Raw genomic sequence first — 18,468 nt, 5'->3', positions numbered from 1 at the left:
AAATTTGGACACACCTACTCATTCTATTTTTTTGTAATTTTTTTTCTTCTACATTGTAGAATAATAATAGTGAAGACATCAAAACTATGAAATAACACATATGGAATCATGTAGTTAGCAAAAAAGTGTTAAACAAAACAAAATATACTTTATATTTGAGATGCTTCAAAGTAGCCACCCTTTGCCTTTGCACAGTCTTGGCATTCTCTCGACCAGCTTCATGAGGTGGACCTGGAATGCATTTCAATTAACAGGTGTGCCTTGTTAAAAGTTCATTTGTGGAATTTATTTCCTTCTTAATGCGTTTGAGCCAATCAGTTGTGTTGTAACAAGAAATTTCAGTACTGAGAGAGACTTGGACAATTATTCAAACAATCATCTTTTTCAACATCGATTAATTATTGCAATAATTAAACTGTCGACCGCACACTCTAAGTTGTGTTGCCGAGAGCTTAACTGATAATGAAAAAACAGAGACCTTATATAGGCCCTAAATGCTCAGTCAGCCATTTCTACCGTTCCCATAAGCCATCTTGGTCCATCTCCTAGTTATTATCTACACAGGATGTTGTTTCACTTCCAACCCAGCATAGTTTCCCAGATGCCAGGAAGATGAGACAATGAGGCATTGTTCTAAACACTTTCAGGCTGTCTATAGAATGCCAGCTTTTAAACACCAAGCCATTGTCAGCTCATGCTATCCCATTTCCTTAACCAGACACCCAGGCCAACTGAAGGAATCTATTTTATTTTACTAGGCAAGTCAGTTAAGAACAAATTCTTATTTTCAATGACAGCCTAGGAACAGTGGGTTAACTGCCTTGTTCAGGGGCAGAACAACAGATTTTTACCTTGTCAGCTCAGGGATTCGATCTAGCAACCTTTCAGTTACTGGCCCAACAATCTAACCACTAGGCTACCTGTCACCCCTAGAGCCAACACCATAAAAACTCAGCATTAGCCGGCCAGTCTTACTCTTAGTTAAATATATAACCGTTTACTATTAATATCAAACAAATCAGGTAAGTATGTCGTTTTTCCCTGACAGGTGGTATAGAGAAGATAGTCTTTTACCAAATAAGGCTAAGTCCATATTATGACAAGAACAGGTCAAATAAGCAGTGAGAAACGACAGTCCATCATTACTTTAAGACATGACGGTCAGTCAATCTGGAACATATCAAGAACTTTGAAAGTTTCTTCAAGTGCAGTCGCAAAAACCATCAAGCGCTATGATGAAACTGGCTCTCATGAGGACCGCCACAGGAAAAGAAGACCCAGAGTTACCTCTGCTGCAGAGGATAAGTTCATTAGAGTTAACCACCTCAGATTGCACCCGAACAAATGATTCACAGAGTTCAAGTAACAGACACATCTCAACATCAACTGTTCAGAGGAGACTGCGTGAATAAGGCCTTCATGGTCTAATTGTTGCAAAGAAACCACTACTAAAGGACTCCAATAAGAAGATACTTGTTTGGGCCAAGAAACACGAGCAATGGACATTACACTGGTGGAAATCTGTCCTTTGGTCTGATGAGTTCAAATGTGAGATTTTTGGTACTAACCGCAGTGTCTTTGTAGGTGAATGGATGATCTCTGCATGTGTGGTTCCCACCGTGAAGCCTGAAGGAGGAGGTGTGATGATGTGGGGGTGCTTTGCTGGTGACACTGTCAGTGATTTATTTAGAATTCAAGGCCCACTTGACCAGCATGGCTACCACAGCATTCTGCAGCGATACGCCATCCCATCTGGTTAGCATTTAGTGGGACTATCATTTGTTTTTCAACAGGACAATGACCCAACACACCTCCAGGTTGTGTAAGGGCTATTTGACCTAGAAGGAGAGTGATGGAGTGCTGCATCAGATGACCTGGCCTCCACAATCACCCGACCTCAACCCAATTGAGATGATAAGTTGGACCGAGGAGTGATATCTTCACTATTATTCTACAATGTAGAAAATAGTCAAAATAAAGAAAAACCCTTGAATGAGTAGGTGTGTCCAAACTTTTGACTGGTACTGTGTGTTTGCATCAATTTTAATGCGGGATGAACCGCCAATTCTACTATTGTGGCTAATCGTTATTGTGGCTCAGTTTAGGGAGGTCTTTACTTGGAGACAAAAAAAAACATTCAATTCTGATCTCTAACCTAAAACTTTGCTTCCACCTACTGGATGAAAATAATAAAACTGAAGTTTTAGATTTGTTGTAGAGTGCTCTCAATCTTGTCTGTTGTTTCCCAATGCTTATGTAACAGTGTAGGTTCCGTCCCTCTCTTCGCCCCAACCCGGGCTCGAACCAGGGACCCTTGCACACATCAACAACTGACAACCATCGAAGCATCGTTACCCATCGCGCCACAAGAGCCACGGCCCTTGCAACTCAAGGGGAAACCCTACTTCAGGTCTCAGAGCGAGTGACGTCACCGATTGAAACACTATTAGCGCGAATCACCGCTAACTAACTAGCCATTTCACATCGGTTACACTTATATACATGTTTGTATTATTTAACCTTCATTTAAATAGGCAAGTCAGTTAAGAACAAATTCTTATTTACAATGACGCTGCCCCCCCCCCGCCCGCAAGACCCTCCCCTCCTTAATTGAATATCTCAGTATTGAATACTATAATTTCATGAATATGGAATACTATAATTTCATGTTTTATATGTTTTAATAGCCTCCTTCCTTCAGTACTATCTGTGACCATTTTTTGGCCATCAGCCAATTCTCTCAATGTGGTTCAACTAGCAGAACCAGGAAGTTACTCAGCTCTGTCAAACAAACATTTCCAGAAAATTGAAACTTAACAGGAAGACAACACCCTAAACTCTTGCCACTGTTCAGTCTGTTAGTCTGTGTATCACCATGGCAGAAGCAACTTTAGAAGATAAGGATTTGATTACCTGTTCAATCTGTCTGGATCTACTGAAGGATCCAGTGACTACTGCCTGTGGACACAGTTACTGTATGGGCTGTATTAAGGACTGCTGGGATCAGGATGATCTGAAAGGTGTCTACAGCTGTCCCTTGTGCATGGAAAGATTCACCCCAAAACCTGTCCTGAAGAAAAACATAATACTGGCTGAATTAGTGGAGAAACAGAAGAAGACAGGACTCAGATCTACTCCTCCAGCTCTCTGTTATGCTGGACCTGGAGATGTGGAGTGTGACTTATGCACTGGGAGAAAACTCAAAGCAATCAAGTCCTGTCTGGTGTGTCTAGCCTCTTACTGTAAGACTCACCTCCAGCCTCACTATGAATCCCCTGCCTTTAAGAAGCACAAAAAAAAGCTTGTCGAAGCCTCCACACAACTACAGGAGAAGATCTTCCCTCATCATGACAGTCTGCTGGATGATTACTGCTGTACTCATCAACACTGTATCTTTCTGCTGTTCGTGATGGATGAACATAAAGGCCATGATACAGTTGCAGCAGAAAGGAGAAATAAACAGGTACCAAACCACTTCTATGCAAGCTATTCCAAAACGTACATTTAACACACTATAAATTATGTCTTTCAAAACATACATTTAAAAAAAGTTATAATGATTTCATCTGAGTTCCATGGTAATGAAGCACTGGGTAAAACTGTACCTAGTTAACACTCGGTGCCATCAAAGACACACACACAAGTTATTTTCAAGATAATGGTAGGAGTAGTTACAAAATCTTGTCATTATTCTCTAAAGAAGCAGAGGAGACCCAGCCATCTCTATGCAACCCAGGTCATGAAGCCACAACATTTTCAGTATGTGCAACTGACCATGAAGCCCACTTTCCAGGCTGCAGCGCCTTGCATGTTTTTCACTCAGCACACGGCCGGTCACACCATGGGCCCCTGCAGAGCTGGCCTGACTGCAATGCAACAAAAGCTGCTGCTAAGGGTCCCCCAACTAAGTTTCAGTTTATTTATTTGTATTTTCTTGTTTGTTTTGTTTGTTTTTACTTGTTTTTACTGTGAAGAGTTGGAATAGTAGAATACATAAGGCACCATTTTGAAATGTTGTAGTGTGCAGCAGTTTTCCTCGTTATGTCAGTCACTGTCAGACCTAATCAAGCTATTTACTAGGCCTACCTGTCAGAAATGTCCAGTTGATCAATTCAGTGACAGAGGCAGGACAAGCAGGGCCCGTATGCAAAATATTTATCACGGTGGGGGCCCAACCAAATCTCGCCAGGGGCCCCCAAGAGGCTGGCCAGTGGAACAGAAGCAAATGCTGGGAGAGCGCCTCTTCCCGCTCAACCAGAATATGCACTTCAGCCTGACTGGAAAGATTGACATGTTGCTGGAGAGTCTCCAGAGTCTCTCTGCACCAAGTTGGTTGAAGCCATGGCAGTGCTGCAGGCTTACCAGTGATTATGACCAACTCATCTGGTGTTCCAAGTGTCTAATAAGCCACTGAATTGGGAACCTTGAATCTCACTTGACTGAGGAAAAACATAACATGGAAAAATAACTAAAACGTAAAACAGTGCAAGAAAAATAAAACAATATTTTAAAGAAAAGAAAAGGAAATACCTTGATTGAGCTTTGACTAGGCAAAAAAAGGAAAATTGTTAAAATAAAAAATCTTAAAGTATTGGATTTTAAGAATGATGACAGAAAATGAATTTACTGAAGTAATGCCTGGGATATCAAAGCCATGGCATTGTTAAATGCACATTTACTTTGCTTTCATTCATATTTTTTTTTGTATACATTCTTTTTTATTAAGTGGTGTTGATGTAGGATTAGGGGGCACTCCTCCCTGGTCTATAAAGCCAGGGTGAAGTTGCCTTTAGACACTGGTCTATGGTCAGTTTGTCATTTGTCAGCAAAAGGCAGCACAGACCACAGACCCTCTATCCAGATCATCTGTGAGTATACTGAAACCTATTTAGTGATCAAGAAATTGTGAGCTTTTGCTGGTGGGCCTTTTCTATATCCAGGACAAGTTAAGGGTTGTGGTCGAAGTATGGTTTAAGACTGAATGTTAAATAGTTTGGACTGTTATTCTCTCTCCTCTCTCCCTCCCTCTCCCCACCCCCCTCACATAAACTATGAAAATGTAATATTATTTAAACAAACTCTACCATTTTATTCATTGTATATGACATGTCATTGTGTAAAATAAATACATGAAGTATTCCATGAGTCATGTAAAGTGAATCAATCATCTGTGTTTATACTCAAGCTTTATTGGGAAAAAGGCATTCCGATCTTGCTCAGTAGGCTACATTCAAACTTTATATACCATTCTAACCTATACTCATACATATGAACCCTACTACATCGGCTGTTGTACAATGTTGATTTTTATAACAAATACTTACAACAGTTGTATACAGTATGTCAGACTTTCTAATCAATTCACAAGATATAGAATTCTCTCTCTATGGCAAAACACAGCCTCTCTAACAAGATGAGATCATCCAACTGAAGTTGTTCTAGAGAGAAACCACCTAGTAGTGTTCTCAGTGTTCACTCTAGCTCTTCTTGCCACAGTCTGCGATGTGTGCGTTCGCTGGGACACAGTCCCTTCATGAAAGGGGGTGAGACTCACCTGTTGTAAAATGGCTGCCCCCGGGGCAGGATCAGGGTGGGTGGGTCGGTCGGTCGGTCAGTCAGACAGACAGACAGAGAGAATTAATAACAGGCTTGTTCTAGCAATGGGAAATGTTCCTTTGTTCAACCATTTGTGCTGCGAGATACACAGATATTATGTTTACCCCAATCATCAGTCAATATTACACACTAAAAAAGCTATATGATCTCTCTCTCTCTCTCGCTCTCTCTCTCTGATGCTTGTGGTGGTTCTGATGCTTGTGGTGGCTTGTGGTGGCTCCCAAGTGGCGCAGCGGTCTAAGGCACTGCATCTCAGTGCAAGAGGTATCACTACAGTCCCTGGTTCAAATCCAGGCTGTGTCACATCTGGCTGTGATTGGGAGTCCCATAGGGTGATCCACAATTAGTTTGGCCAGGGTTTTTTATTTTTTATTTCACCTTTATTTAACCAGGTAGGCAAGTTGAGAACAAGTTCTCATTTACAATTGCGACCTGGCCAAGATAAAGCAGTTCGACACATACAACAACACAGAGTTACACATGGAGTAAAACAAACATACAGTCAATAATACAGTAGAAAAATAAGTCTATATTCAATGTGAGCAAATGAGATGAGGTAAAGGCAAAAAAGGCCATGGTGGCAAAGTAAATACAATATAGCAAGTAAAACACTGGAATGGTAGATTTGTAGTAGAAGAAAGTGCAAAGTAGAAATAGAAGTAATGGTATGCAAAGGAGCAAAATAAATAAATACAGTAGGGGAAGAGGTAGTTGTTTGGGCTAAATTATAGATGGGCTATGTACAGGTGCAGTGATCTGTGAGCTGCTCTGACAGCTGGTGCTTAAAGCTAGTGAAGGAGATAAGTGTTTCCAGTTTCAGAGATTTTTGTAGTTCGTTCCAGTCATTGGCAGCGGAGAACTGGAAGGAGAGACGGCCAAAGGAGGAATTGGCTTTGGGGGTGACCAGAGAGATATATCTGCTGGAGCGCGTGCTACAGGTGGGTGCTGCGATGGTGACCAGTGAGCTGAGATAAGGGGGGACTTTACCTAGCAGGGTCTTGTAGATGACCTGGAGCCAGTGGGTTTGGCGACGAGTATGAAGCGAGGGCCAGCCAACGAGAGCGTACAGGCCGCAGTGGTGGGTAGTATATGGGGCTTTGGTGACAAAACGGATGGCACTGTGATAGACTGCATCCAGTTTATTGAGTAGGGTATTGGAGGCTATTTTGTAAATGACATCGCCGAAGTCGAGGATCGGTAGGATGGTCAGTTTTACGAGGGTATGTTTGGCAGCATGAGTGAAGGATGCTTTGTTGCGAAATAGGAAGCCGATTCTAGATTTAACTTTAGATTGGAGATGTTTGATGTGAGTCTGGAAGGAGAGCTCACAGTCTAACCAGACACCTAGGTATTTGTGGTTGTCCACATATCCTAAGTAAGAACCGTCCAGAGTAGTGATGCTGGACGGGCGGGCAGGTGCGGGCAGCAATCGGTTGAAGAACATGCATTTAGTTTTACTTGTATTTAAGAGCAGTTGGAGGCTACGGAAGGAGAGTTGTATGGCATTGAAGCTCGTCTGGAGGGTTGTTAACACAGTGTCCAAAGAAGGGCCAGAAGTATACAGAATGGTGTCGTCTGCGTAGAGGTGGATCAGAGACTCACCAGCAGCAAGAGCGGCATCATTGATGTATACAGAGAAAAGAGTTGGCCCAAGAATTGAAACCTGTGGCACCCCCATAGAGACTGCCAGAGGCCCGGACAACAGGCCCTCCGATTTGACACACTGAACTCTATCAGAGAAGTAGTTGGTGAACCAGGCAAGGCAATCATTAGAGAAACCAAGGCTATTGAGTCTGCCGATGAGGATGTGGTGATTGACAGAGTCGAAAGCCTTGGCCAGGTCAATGAATACGGCAACACGGTATTGTTTCTTATCGATGGCGGTTACGATATCGTTTAGGACCTTGAGCGTGGCTGAGGTGCACCCATGACCAGCTCTGAAACCAGAACAGGGTAGGCCGTCATTGTAAATAAGAATTTGTTCGTAACTGACTTGCCTAGTTCAACTTTTAAAAAGCTATTTGTCTTGAAGCAGACTTTCAATTCTATATCTAAATCTTTGCTCCCACCTACTGGATGAAAATAAACTGAAGCTTAGATTTGTGATTATGCTCTCAATCTATTGTCATGTTTCCCTTTGCTTATCCCCAAGTACTCTACCTGGAAGTAACTCCTACTGCAGCACAAGCATTTCCAGAGAAATAAAAACAACCAGGCAGATAACACCCTAACCCTACCTTAGTGTATCTACATGGCAGAGGCAATTTTACAAGATCAGGATCCTTTCTGCTGTCCGATTTGTCTGGATTTACTGAAGGATCCAGGGACTATTCCCTGTGGACACAGTTACTGTATGGGCTGTATTAAGGACTGCTGGGATCAGGATGACCTGAAAGGTGTCTACAGCTGTCCCTTGTGCATGGAAAGATTCACCCCAAGACTTGTTCTGAACAGAAACATTATTTTTGTTGGACTTGTTGAGAAACATAAGACAAGACTCCAAGCTGCTCCTCCTGCTCTCTGTTAAACTGGACCTGGAGATGTGGAGTGTGACATCTGCAATGGAAGAAAACTCAAAGCCATTAAATCTTGTCTGGTGTGTCTGGCCTCTTACTGTGAGACACACCTCAAACTTCACAATGAATTCAACCCGGGAAAAAGACAAGTTGATGGATGTCACTGGACAACTACAGTAGAAGATTTGCTCACTTCATGACAAATTGCTGGAGGTTTACTGCCGTACCGATGAGAAGTGTATCTGTCTGCTGTGTGTGATGGATGAACATAAAGGCCATGATACAGTCTCAGCTGCAGCAGAAAGGACTGAGAAACAGGTAAGGACCAAAACATTTCAATGCAAGCTCTTTCACACTTTCAAAATACATATTAAATATAGGCCTATAATGCTTTAATCCTTCAGAGTGAATTCATGCTAATGAAGCACTAAGTAAAACGTTAACTTGTCAATACTCAGTGCCAACACACACACTCTTTACAATAACTGTGGAGATTGTTCTGCAGAAGCAGTTGGGAGAGAATCAGCAGAAATCCCAGCAGAGAGAGAAGGAGATGCAGGACCTGAAATAGGCTGTGTGTTGGACCGTATATATTTACATTACATATAGTGCCTTCAGAAAGTATTCACACCCCTTGTCTTTTTCTACGTTTTGTTGTGTTACAGCCTGAATTTAAAATTGATTAAATTGAGATTTTGTGTCACTGGTCTACACACAATACCCCATAATGTCAAAGTGGAATTATGTTTTTAGAATTGTTTACAAATTAATAAAACATGAAAAGCTGAAATGTCTTGAGTCAATAAGTATTCAACCCCTTTGTCATGGCAAGCCTAAATAAGTCCAGGAGTAAAAATTTGCATTAAACGTCACATAAGTTGCATGGACTCACTATGTGTGCAATAATAGTGTTTAACCAGATTTTTTAATGACTACCTTTTCTCTTTACCCTACTGTAAGGTCCCTCAGTCGAGCAGTGAATTTCAAAACAGATTCAACCACAGAGACCAGGGAGGTTTTCCAATGCCTCACAGGAGCACCTTATTGGTAGATGGGTCAAAATAAAAAATAAAGCAGACATTGAATATCCTTTTGAGCATGGTGAAGTTATTAATTACACTTTGGATGGTGTATCAATACACCAAGTCACTACAAAGGTACAGGCGTCCTTCTTAACTCATTTGCAGGAGAAGAAGGAAACCGCTCAGGAATTTCACCATGAGGCCAATGGTGACTTTAAAACAGTTACAGATAGGAGAAAACTGAGGATGGCTCAACAACATTGTAGTTACTCCACAATGAATAACCTAAATGACAGAGTGAAAAGAAGGAAGCCTGTACAGAATAGAAATATTCCAAAACACGCATCCTGTTTGCAATAAGACATTTAAGAATAACTGCAAAAAATGGGTCAAAGAAATTAACGTTATGCCCTGAATACAAAGCATTATGTTTAGGGCAAATCCAACACAACACATCACTGAGTACTACTCTTCATATTTTCAAGCATGGTGGTGGCTGCATCATGTTATGGGTATGCTTGTCATCTACAGAGTTTTTTTAAATTAAAATAAACGGAATAGAGCTAAGCACCGGAAAAATCATAGAAGAAAACCTGGTTCAGTCTGCTTTTCAACAAACACTGGGAGACACTTAGTCCCTTTCAGGCAATTTTTTGCAACTCAGTGCAGTTAGCTTAATTATTTTGTGCAGTGTGAACACCCCAAAGGAACTCAAACCCCTGAAAAGATCCCCAGAAGCAAACCAAACTGAGACCATCTCTAGAGCTGGTCTGAGTTCGATTCGCTTGAATTCCTTGGTTCGGTTCCCTTTTTTAAGGCAATGTGAACACAAAGCTCCCCAGATTTGCTTGTCATTATTCCCGCACCACACAGTAGACTACTGCAAAAGCGTTTCACTTTCCATAACCCTCACATTGGTTCCACAAAAGAGAGAAGATGATGATGTGCAGGTTCGCAGAAAGAAATGTGCGCTGTTTTTAGATATTAATTAGAGATTATCAAGAACGCACCGAAATTCCAAAATAGGGTGCATTTGGAAGGTATTCAGACCCCTTCACTTTTCCCACATCTTGTTACGTTCAAGCCTTATTCTAAAATTGATACAATATTTTTTCCCCTCATCAATCTACGCACAATACCCCATAATGACAAAGCGAAAACAGGTTTTTTTTTCAGACTCTTTGCTATGAGACTCGAAATTGAGCTCAGGTGCATCCTGTTTCCATTGATCATCTGAGATGTTCCTACAACTTGATTGGAGTCAAGTTTATTGGACATGATTTGGAAAGGCACACACCTGTCTCTATAAGGTCCCACAGTTGACAGTGCATGTCAGAGCAAAAACCAAGCCATGAGGTTATAGGAATTGTCCGTAGAGCTCCGAGACAGGATTGTGTCGAGGCACAGATCTGGGGAAGGGTCCAAAGAATTTCTGCAGCATTGAAGGTCCCCAGGAACACGGTGGCCTCCATCATTCTTAAATGGAAGAAGATTGGAACCACCAAGACTCTTCCTAGAGTTGGCCGCCTGTCCAAACTGAGCAATCGGGGTAGAAGGGTCTTAAATAGGGAGGTGACCAAGAACCCGATGGTCACTCTGACAGAGCTCCAGAGTTCCTCTGTGGAGGTGGGAGAACCTTCCAGAAGGGCAATCCTCTCTGCAGCACTCCACCAATCAGGCCATTATGGTAGAGTGGCCAGACGGAAGCCACTCCTCATTAAGGCACATGACAGCCCGCTTGGAGTATGCCAAAAGGCCCCTAAAGGACTCTGACCATGAGAAACAAGATTCTCTGGTCTGATGAAATCGAGATTTAACTCATTGGCCTGAATGCCAAGCGTCACATCTGAAGGAAACCAGGCATCGCTCATCACCTGGCCAATACCATCCCTACGGTGAAGCATGGTGGTGACAGCATCATGCTGTGGGGATGTTTTTCAGCGACTGGGGACTCATCAGGATCGAGGGAAAGATAAATGGAGCAAAGTACAGAGAGATCCTTGATGAAAACCTGCTCCAGAGTGCTCAGGACCTCAGACTGGGGTGAAGGTTCACCTTCCAACAGGACAACGATCCTAAGCACACAGCTAAGACAACGCAGCAGTGGCTTTGGAACATGTCTCTGAATGTCCTTGAGTGGCCCAGCCAGAGGGCTGACTTGAACCTGATCGAACATCTCTGGAGAGACCTGAAAATAGCTGTGCAGCGAAGCTCCCCATCAAATCTGACAGAGCTTGAGAGGATCTGCAGAGAAGGAAGGAGAAACTCCCCAAATACAGGTGTGCCAAGCTTGTAGCATCATACCCATGAATACGCTAGGCTGTAATCGCTGCCAAAGGTGCTTCAACAAAGTACTGAGTAAAGGGTCTGAATACTTATGTACATGTGACATCAGTTTTTTTTATTTATTTTTTATAAATTTGCTAAAAATGTCTAAACCTGTTTTTGCTTTGTCATTATGGGGTATTGAGTGTAGATTGATGAGGGGAAGAAAACAATTTAATCAATTTTGGAATAAGGCTGAAATGTAATAAAATGTGAAAAAGGGAAGGGGTCTGCATACTTTCCGAATACACTGTATGTGTGGAGTTTAGTTCAGATTATTTGTTTACAATATGTGATCTATAGGCTAAGAGATGTTCATAAACTGTTCATTTGATTGTGGGGTTTGAATAGTGTGAGAAGACAACATATTTGGTAAAGAATCACAACATAGTGAACAAAATCAATTTGAGCTCTTGTAGGGGAAGTAGTCTACATTGGGTGTACAGTTTTCAATTACAGTATTATTTCATCTGCAATTATTCTTCTGCTATTTATTCTGTTACCAATAATATTTATAATAGTATCTTCTTTTTAAAATGATTATGTATCCCCTTTTTTTACTAAATGGAATGGCTTGTCCAGCACTTTGTAAAAACCCAGAGTGCATTGAGTGAATATTGGAAAAAGATCTTGGTTCCTTTCTAAACATAGCAATGTGAATGCAAAGAAGACTCGTACCACTAAATAGGTGACGTGAACTGGCAAAAGAATAGAGTCCTCATTCAAAGGCCAGGATATTGTGAATACAAAGAGAACTGAGTTCTTTAGCTTTTTTTACCGCAGAATTCACTTTAAAGAGGACTGAGATCAGTTATTTGTGAAAACCCAACATAAGGCCAAACATACACTGGAGTTCCTTACCAAGATGACATTGTTTCTGAGTGGCCTAGTTATAGTTTTGACTTAAATTGGCTTGAAAATCTATGGTAAGACTTGAAAATGGCTGTCTGGCAATGATCAACAACCAACCTGACAGAGCTGTAACTGTTGCCAAAGGTGATTCTAACATGTATTGACTCAGGGGTATGAATACTTATGTAAATGAGATATTTCATTTTCAATCCATTTATTCAAATTTCTAAAACCATGTTTTTACTTTGTCATTATGGGGTATTGTATGTAGATGGGTGAGAAAAAAAATGTTTTAATCAATTTTGAATTCAGGCTGTAACACAATTAAATGTGGAGTAAGTTAAGGGGTATGAATACTTTCTGAAGCCACTGTATATATTTAAATGTTTACATTTACAGGCTGTCTGGGGTCCTAGTGAGAGCTGGGTGAATGGACGAGTTGAAATGGACTCCCTCCTGTCTCTGTGTGTGTCCTTACAGCACTCAGCACAGGTGGAATTGGGAGGACAGTGAGAGGATCTTTACTGAGCTGATCCACTCCATTAGAAGAAGGCACTCTGAGGTGAAGGAGCTGAACAGAGCCCAGGAGAAGGCTGAAGTGAGTTGGGCTGAAGGACTCCTGGAGCAGGAGGTGGCTGAGCTGAGGAGGAAAGATGCTGAGATAAAGCAGCTCTCTCACACAGAGGCCCACATCCATTTCCTCCAGGTCAGGTGACAGTATAAAGACTGTCTTCTGAAGCAGGCATCTTTCAAACATGATCTTAAACTGAGCTGTGTTTTGGTTCACCCGTCAAAAACGCAGATAGGAGAATGTTTTGAAAAATGTCATGTGAATGTGTGGTCATTGTTATCTTGATATGTGAGCATGTATTATACACATGTTGTTTTTCTAGGTTCTCTTTCTGCAGACTATGTGTGTGTGTGTGTGTGTGTGTGTGTGTATGTGTGTGTGTGTGTCTTGCTGGTGGTTTTTGTGAAATCCCCATTCCCAATTAGGCTCGCTATCGTAGCAAACAGCACTGTCAAATGTCTGACTACATTCTACATCATTCCACTTTCCTTCTTGATCCATCCCCACACAATTCTCTCTACCATACCCATTTGGTTCCCCACTCTTCCAGTTCCAAAACGTAGCCTCTCCATCACTATAGGGCCCATTGCCAATCAAAATCCTGACTTTTAGAGTCCCATGAACACAGGCTTGAACCATAATTTTATCATTATAGTATGTCATATACGCTCTCTCTCTCACACACACATACACTGACCTGAGATCAGCAGGGAAGAGCCCCACTACCTCCAATGATCAACCTGTAATAGTAAATATTGTGGATTAAGAATACATTTGCATGACCGTTACTGCATGTTTGGCACTGCAATACTGTTTAATCTATATATACTATCATTTGAAAGTATGCTACAGTTTGTAGTTCAACACTTGATGTTGAGGACACTGAAATAGGAACTTTCTGTATTGTCTTTCCTCCCTCACCAACCTCTCTTTTCGCCTACTAAATTCTCAGAATGCATTGCCAGAGAAGATACAATGTTCCTCCCGTCGGACCCTTGCCTGCAATTTATTGTGAGAAAGAAAGGTGAAGAAGGACAGGATAAATTGAGAATAAACAATTAAGAATTAGCCCTTGTCTCTCATTATCATGTAACTGCCAAAATAAAGGAAACACCAACATAAAGGTTCTTAATAGAGCTTTGGGCCACCATGAGCCAGATCAGCTTCAATGTACCTTGAAGCTAGCTACCTTGAAGATCAGGGATGGGCAACTTTGATGGAGGTTGAGGCCACAAAAAAATCTAAGTTTTAGAGTTAATTTCGTGCAATTCGATACATTTTGCCAAGTGGTGTAGAGACAATGTTGCAGTTTTAAAGCAAGTTTGCTGCAATTCTACAAAAAAAATGTAATTTGGGGGGGGGGGGGTGTATCTTCAAATAAGTTGCCCATCCCTGGCATTAATAAAACATTGATTGATTATTGGCGTCAATTTATGCAGTAATCTTAATGCTACAGTTTGACATTAATAGGATCTCATAATCAATCGGTTTTTTTTTTTAGCCTTTATTTAACTAGGCAAGTCAGTTAAGAACAAATTCTTATTTACAATGCTCTCCTACCTAAAGGAAAAAAAGGCATCCTGCGGGGATGGGGGCTGGGATTAAAAATAAAAATAAATTAAATAAAAATAGGACAAAACACACATCACACAAGATTCACAGTTACATAGATTCATAAAAATTGCATCACATTTTCCCAAGGACCACTCATTTTGTCACTTTCCCCCACAAGAAAATGTTCCTTGACGATTGATTACATTTCAATATATTCTTACTCTTCTTCTGGACCATATGCAAAACCATCACCCCTACTCCTTAGATGGAGTGTTTACCAGAGTTTGACCACTGGTGTGAACTGACCATTAGGATAAAGGGAGTATTTGGTTTCCAGTGGCCCTTGAAGAGCATTCATGCTATCAGGAGTTTGCGTTTGGTTACACAGCCCCTACTTCCTACTGACAGACACTGGTGACTTGAAGGAGGTTTGAAGTAAATGTCCTGGCTGTTGTAGCCCTGTATACACTTTATTCAAATAGAGGTTGTGAAAATCGATCAAGGAGTGAGAACGAATATCCCACATCCCAAAAGTGAACATTGGGATGCTGTACAATATTGGATAATAACTAGCCTTTGTCTTTATTGATGAAGCAACCTGGTTGTACCCTGGTCCAGGTCACATTTATCAACATGGTTCATTCCTGCCCATTCGTGAGTATGGGCACTCACGTTAAAACTCATGAAATTATGTATTTATATAACAAACTACTTATTTTAAAGAATGTGGTTCAAGTAGAAAAAACAAGTCGCTTTCATCGGACAGCTACCTTGTAACTAATTGGGCGAAACCAAAAATAAAAAGGGGTGGTTCACAAAATATCCTTTAGAATTTCTGACAAAAGTGATTATGTGTAACATGTCTAACTTTTTAATATTTATGTTGTTAATTTGGACCTATTAAATTTTCTCGTATTAATGTAAATCGTTTATGTGTATTGTTTTTGTACCCCCCAAAGCAAGGAAGTGCTGCTGACTTTCTGCGTAGCAAGCTAGTTTGAAATGGTTGGTCAGACAAAGGCAGCACAGGAAGAATCCCACAACAGAACCGAAATGATAATAGAAACGTTGCATTTTAATCGATGACACAGAAGAAACAGATACTGCGGTTTTCATACATACATTTCTACTTTTTGTTTTGAAAATGAACGACCGACTGGATCCGTTTGAAGAACGACAGCGGTCATCTGACTTGAAATTGGGTAGAGTCGCCTGACCGTCACTGTTTTCCGCCTTTTAGTACGCTAACTAACGTTAGCTATCCTAAGTTTTTGTAGGACGTAGCTAGCTATCTCATTTGATTAGAATAATATCATTATAACCTATCTATTATAACACAACCTCCACACTTCTTGTTGGATATGCATTATGAAGAGATGGCTGGACTTTGAACAGGTTATTTTCCTGAGTAGCATTACCTAATTTAGCTAGCTAACAGTTAGCTAGCCTACTCGAATAAGCGGATACATGGTTAGTTTTATCTAACCTCTCCCTTTCCAAACATGTTTGAAATGGAAACACACATATCTGGCCTCTTCCCGGAAATTTTAGCTATGATTTTCAGTTACTTGGACGTAAGGGACAAAGGTAGGGTGGCCCAAGTGTGTGCGGCCTGGAGGGACGCTTCGTACCACAAGTCTGTGTGGAGGGGGGTGGAAGCGAAGCTGCATCTGCGGAGGGCCAACCCGTCCCTGTTCCCCAGCCTCCATACCCGAGGCATTAGGAAGGTCCAGATCCTAAGCTTGCGGCGAAGCCTGAGCTATGTAATCCAGGGGCTGCCAAACATCGAAAGCCTTAACCTATGTGGCTGTTTTAACCTCACGGACAACGGCCTCGGACATGCGTTTGTTCAAGACATCCCGTCCTTGCGAATCCTCAACCTCAGTCTTTGCAAACCAATCACAGACTCAAGCCTGGGCAGGATTGCCCAGTATCTCAAAAACCTGGAGGTGCTGGAACTTGGAGGCCTCAGTAACATCACCAACACAGGCCTTCTTCTCATCGCCTGGGGCTTGCACAAACTCAAGAGCCTTAACTTGCGGAGCTGCAGGCATGTGTCAGATGTCGGCATCGGTCACCTGGCTGGGATGACCCGAAGCGCTGCCGAAGGCTGCCTTTCCCTGGAGCAGATGACCCTACAGGACTGCCAGAAACTGACAGACCTGTCCCTCAAACATGTCTCCAAGGGACTAGCCAAGCTCAAGGTGCTCAACCTCAGCTTCTGCGGAGGCATATCGGACGCAGGTATGATCCATCTGTCGAACATGACTCACCTGTCAAGCCTCAACCTGCGGTCCTGTGACAACATCAGTGACATGGGCATCATGCACCTGGCCATGGGGTCTCTGCAGCTCTCTGGCCTGGACGTTTCCTTCTGCGACAAGATAGGTGACCAGAGCCTGGCTTACATCGCCCAGGGGCTGTACCAGCTCAAGTCTCTGTCCCTGTGCTCCTGCCACATCAGTGACGACGGGATCAACCGGATGGTGCGCCAGATGCACGAGCTCAAGACGCTGAACATCGGGCAGTGTGTACGCATCACTGACAAGGGGCTGGAGCTGATTGCTGACCACCTGACGCAGCTCACCGGTATCGACCTGTATGGGTGTACCAAAATCACCAAGCGGGGCCTGGAGAGGATAACGCAGCTCCCGTGCCTTAAAGTTTTAAACCTGGGACTCTGGCAGATGACGGAGAGTGAGAAAGTTAGGTGAAAGCCAAGTGGGGTTTTCACTGTGGAAGGTGTAATATTTTTCATCCACAGAGATTATCTGAGCGGAACAGCTCGTAGACTATTACATTATCTTTAATAGCTACAATACTGTGACTTAATTTTAGCATAAGGAAACACTTTTTAAACATTCACTGTCACAGCAATATTCCACCCCTTATTTTGATACAATTGCTTTCTCTCTTATTTCAGTGTTAACTATCCTGTCCCTGTATCACATCTATAAGGTTTTGACTAGCTACCTCATCCATTCAAGAAACTGTACTGTCTGGGACACAACCCCACTACACAGCATCTTTCCATGTAAAACAAACTCATTTTTAAACTTTCCCTTTAAATGTTTACCAGTATTGATGATAGACATGACTCATGCAAAACATCTCTGTTCAAACACAGTCCTTAACACTGCACAACGGCGTTAACGCCTTGGATTGAAGGTGTGAGCAGGGGAATTCTTCAGCCGAAGTATTTTGCTTATGTTAATGAAGGTATTTTTTTATGAATGGCTGTAGTCCAGAACATTGTACTTCAAATTGAAGTGTTTTGTTTTTTAATTGGTAGTTCCCATTCCTGAGGAGTTACACTGTATCAAACATTGTAATATGCCTTACTCCATCTTGTCAACATGAACAGTGTGGATATGACAGGGGTAAACTGCCTTTTCCTCCTGGGGACTTTAGAATGGAGAGTGGAAATAGACTTGGCTCAATTCAATCTGTATCCCGGAAGTTGTTACAGCATGATTGAAATTTAAAGGCACTGTTCCCACGTTAGCGGAGACTGCATTCACGGTAAACGCTGCAAATGTCGGCTCAATCGGAAATAACCTTTAAATATTTATTGAGCAATCTAATGCTTCAGCGATAGATTGAATAAAGCCCTTTATCTTGTCCTTGGTTATCAAGAATATGTATTTCTGTATGCAACATATCAATAACCTACATATTTTCTCCTGTAAAGCCTCCAAGGAAAGATATTGGAGTGTTAAGGCTAATTTAAAATGTTTATATTCATACGATAGTGATATTTATTAATAAAAACGCACAATGTTTTTTGGGGAAAATTCTTTCGAGTTCTGTCGTCCAGTAAGGGGTTTACCTATTGTAAGAACAGGAAACAGGGCAGAAGGTGCAGGGTGTTGAGAACATTATTGCTCTATTATATGCCTGGTCCAGAAACAACAATTAGGACCAGATTGACTATAGGTTTGAGGTTGCACAACCAGTTTTGACAAAATCGGGCCCTTCGTTTCTATCCCCTTTGTGTGCTGATCTGAACCTG

General features: G+C 41.8%; 1 protein-coding gene across 1 annotated transcript; it reads left to right on the top strand.

The window, feature by feature from the left end:
- Positions 1 to 14,784: 14,784 nt before the first annotated feature.
- LOC115197288 (F-box/LRR-repeat protein 14-like) lies at positions 14,785 to 18,252 on the top strand. The gene has a single exon (XM_029758675.1). The coding sequence runs from the start codon at positions 15,959 to 15,961 to the stop codon at positions 17,168 to 17,170; it is 1,212 nt and encodes a 403-aa protein (XP_029614535.1). The 5' UTR covers positions 14,785 to 15,958; the 3' UTR covers positions 17,171 to 18,252.
- Positions 18,253 to 18,468: the final 216 nt, after the last annotated feature.

This window comes from Salmo trutta, chromosome 7, assembly GCF_901001165.1.
Source record: "Salmo trutta chromosome 7, fSalTru1.1, whole genome shotgun sequence".
Lineage (NCBI taxonomy): Eukaryota > Metazoa > Chordata > Actinopteri > Salmoniformes > Salmonidae > Salmo > Salmo trutta.
This window is presented reverse-complemented; position numbering and strand designations above follow the sequence as displayed.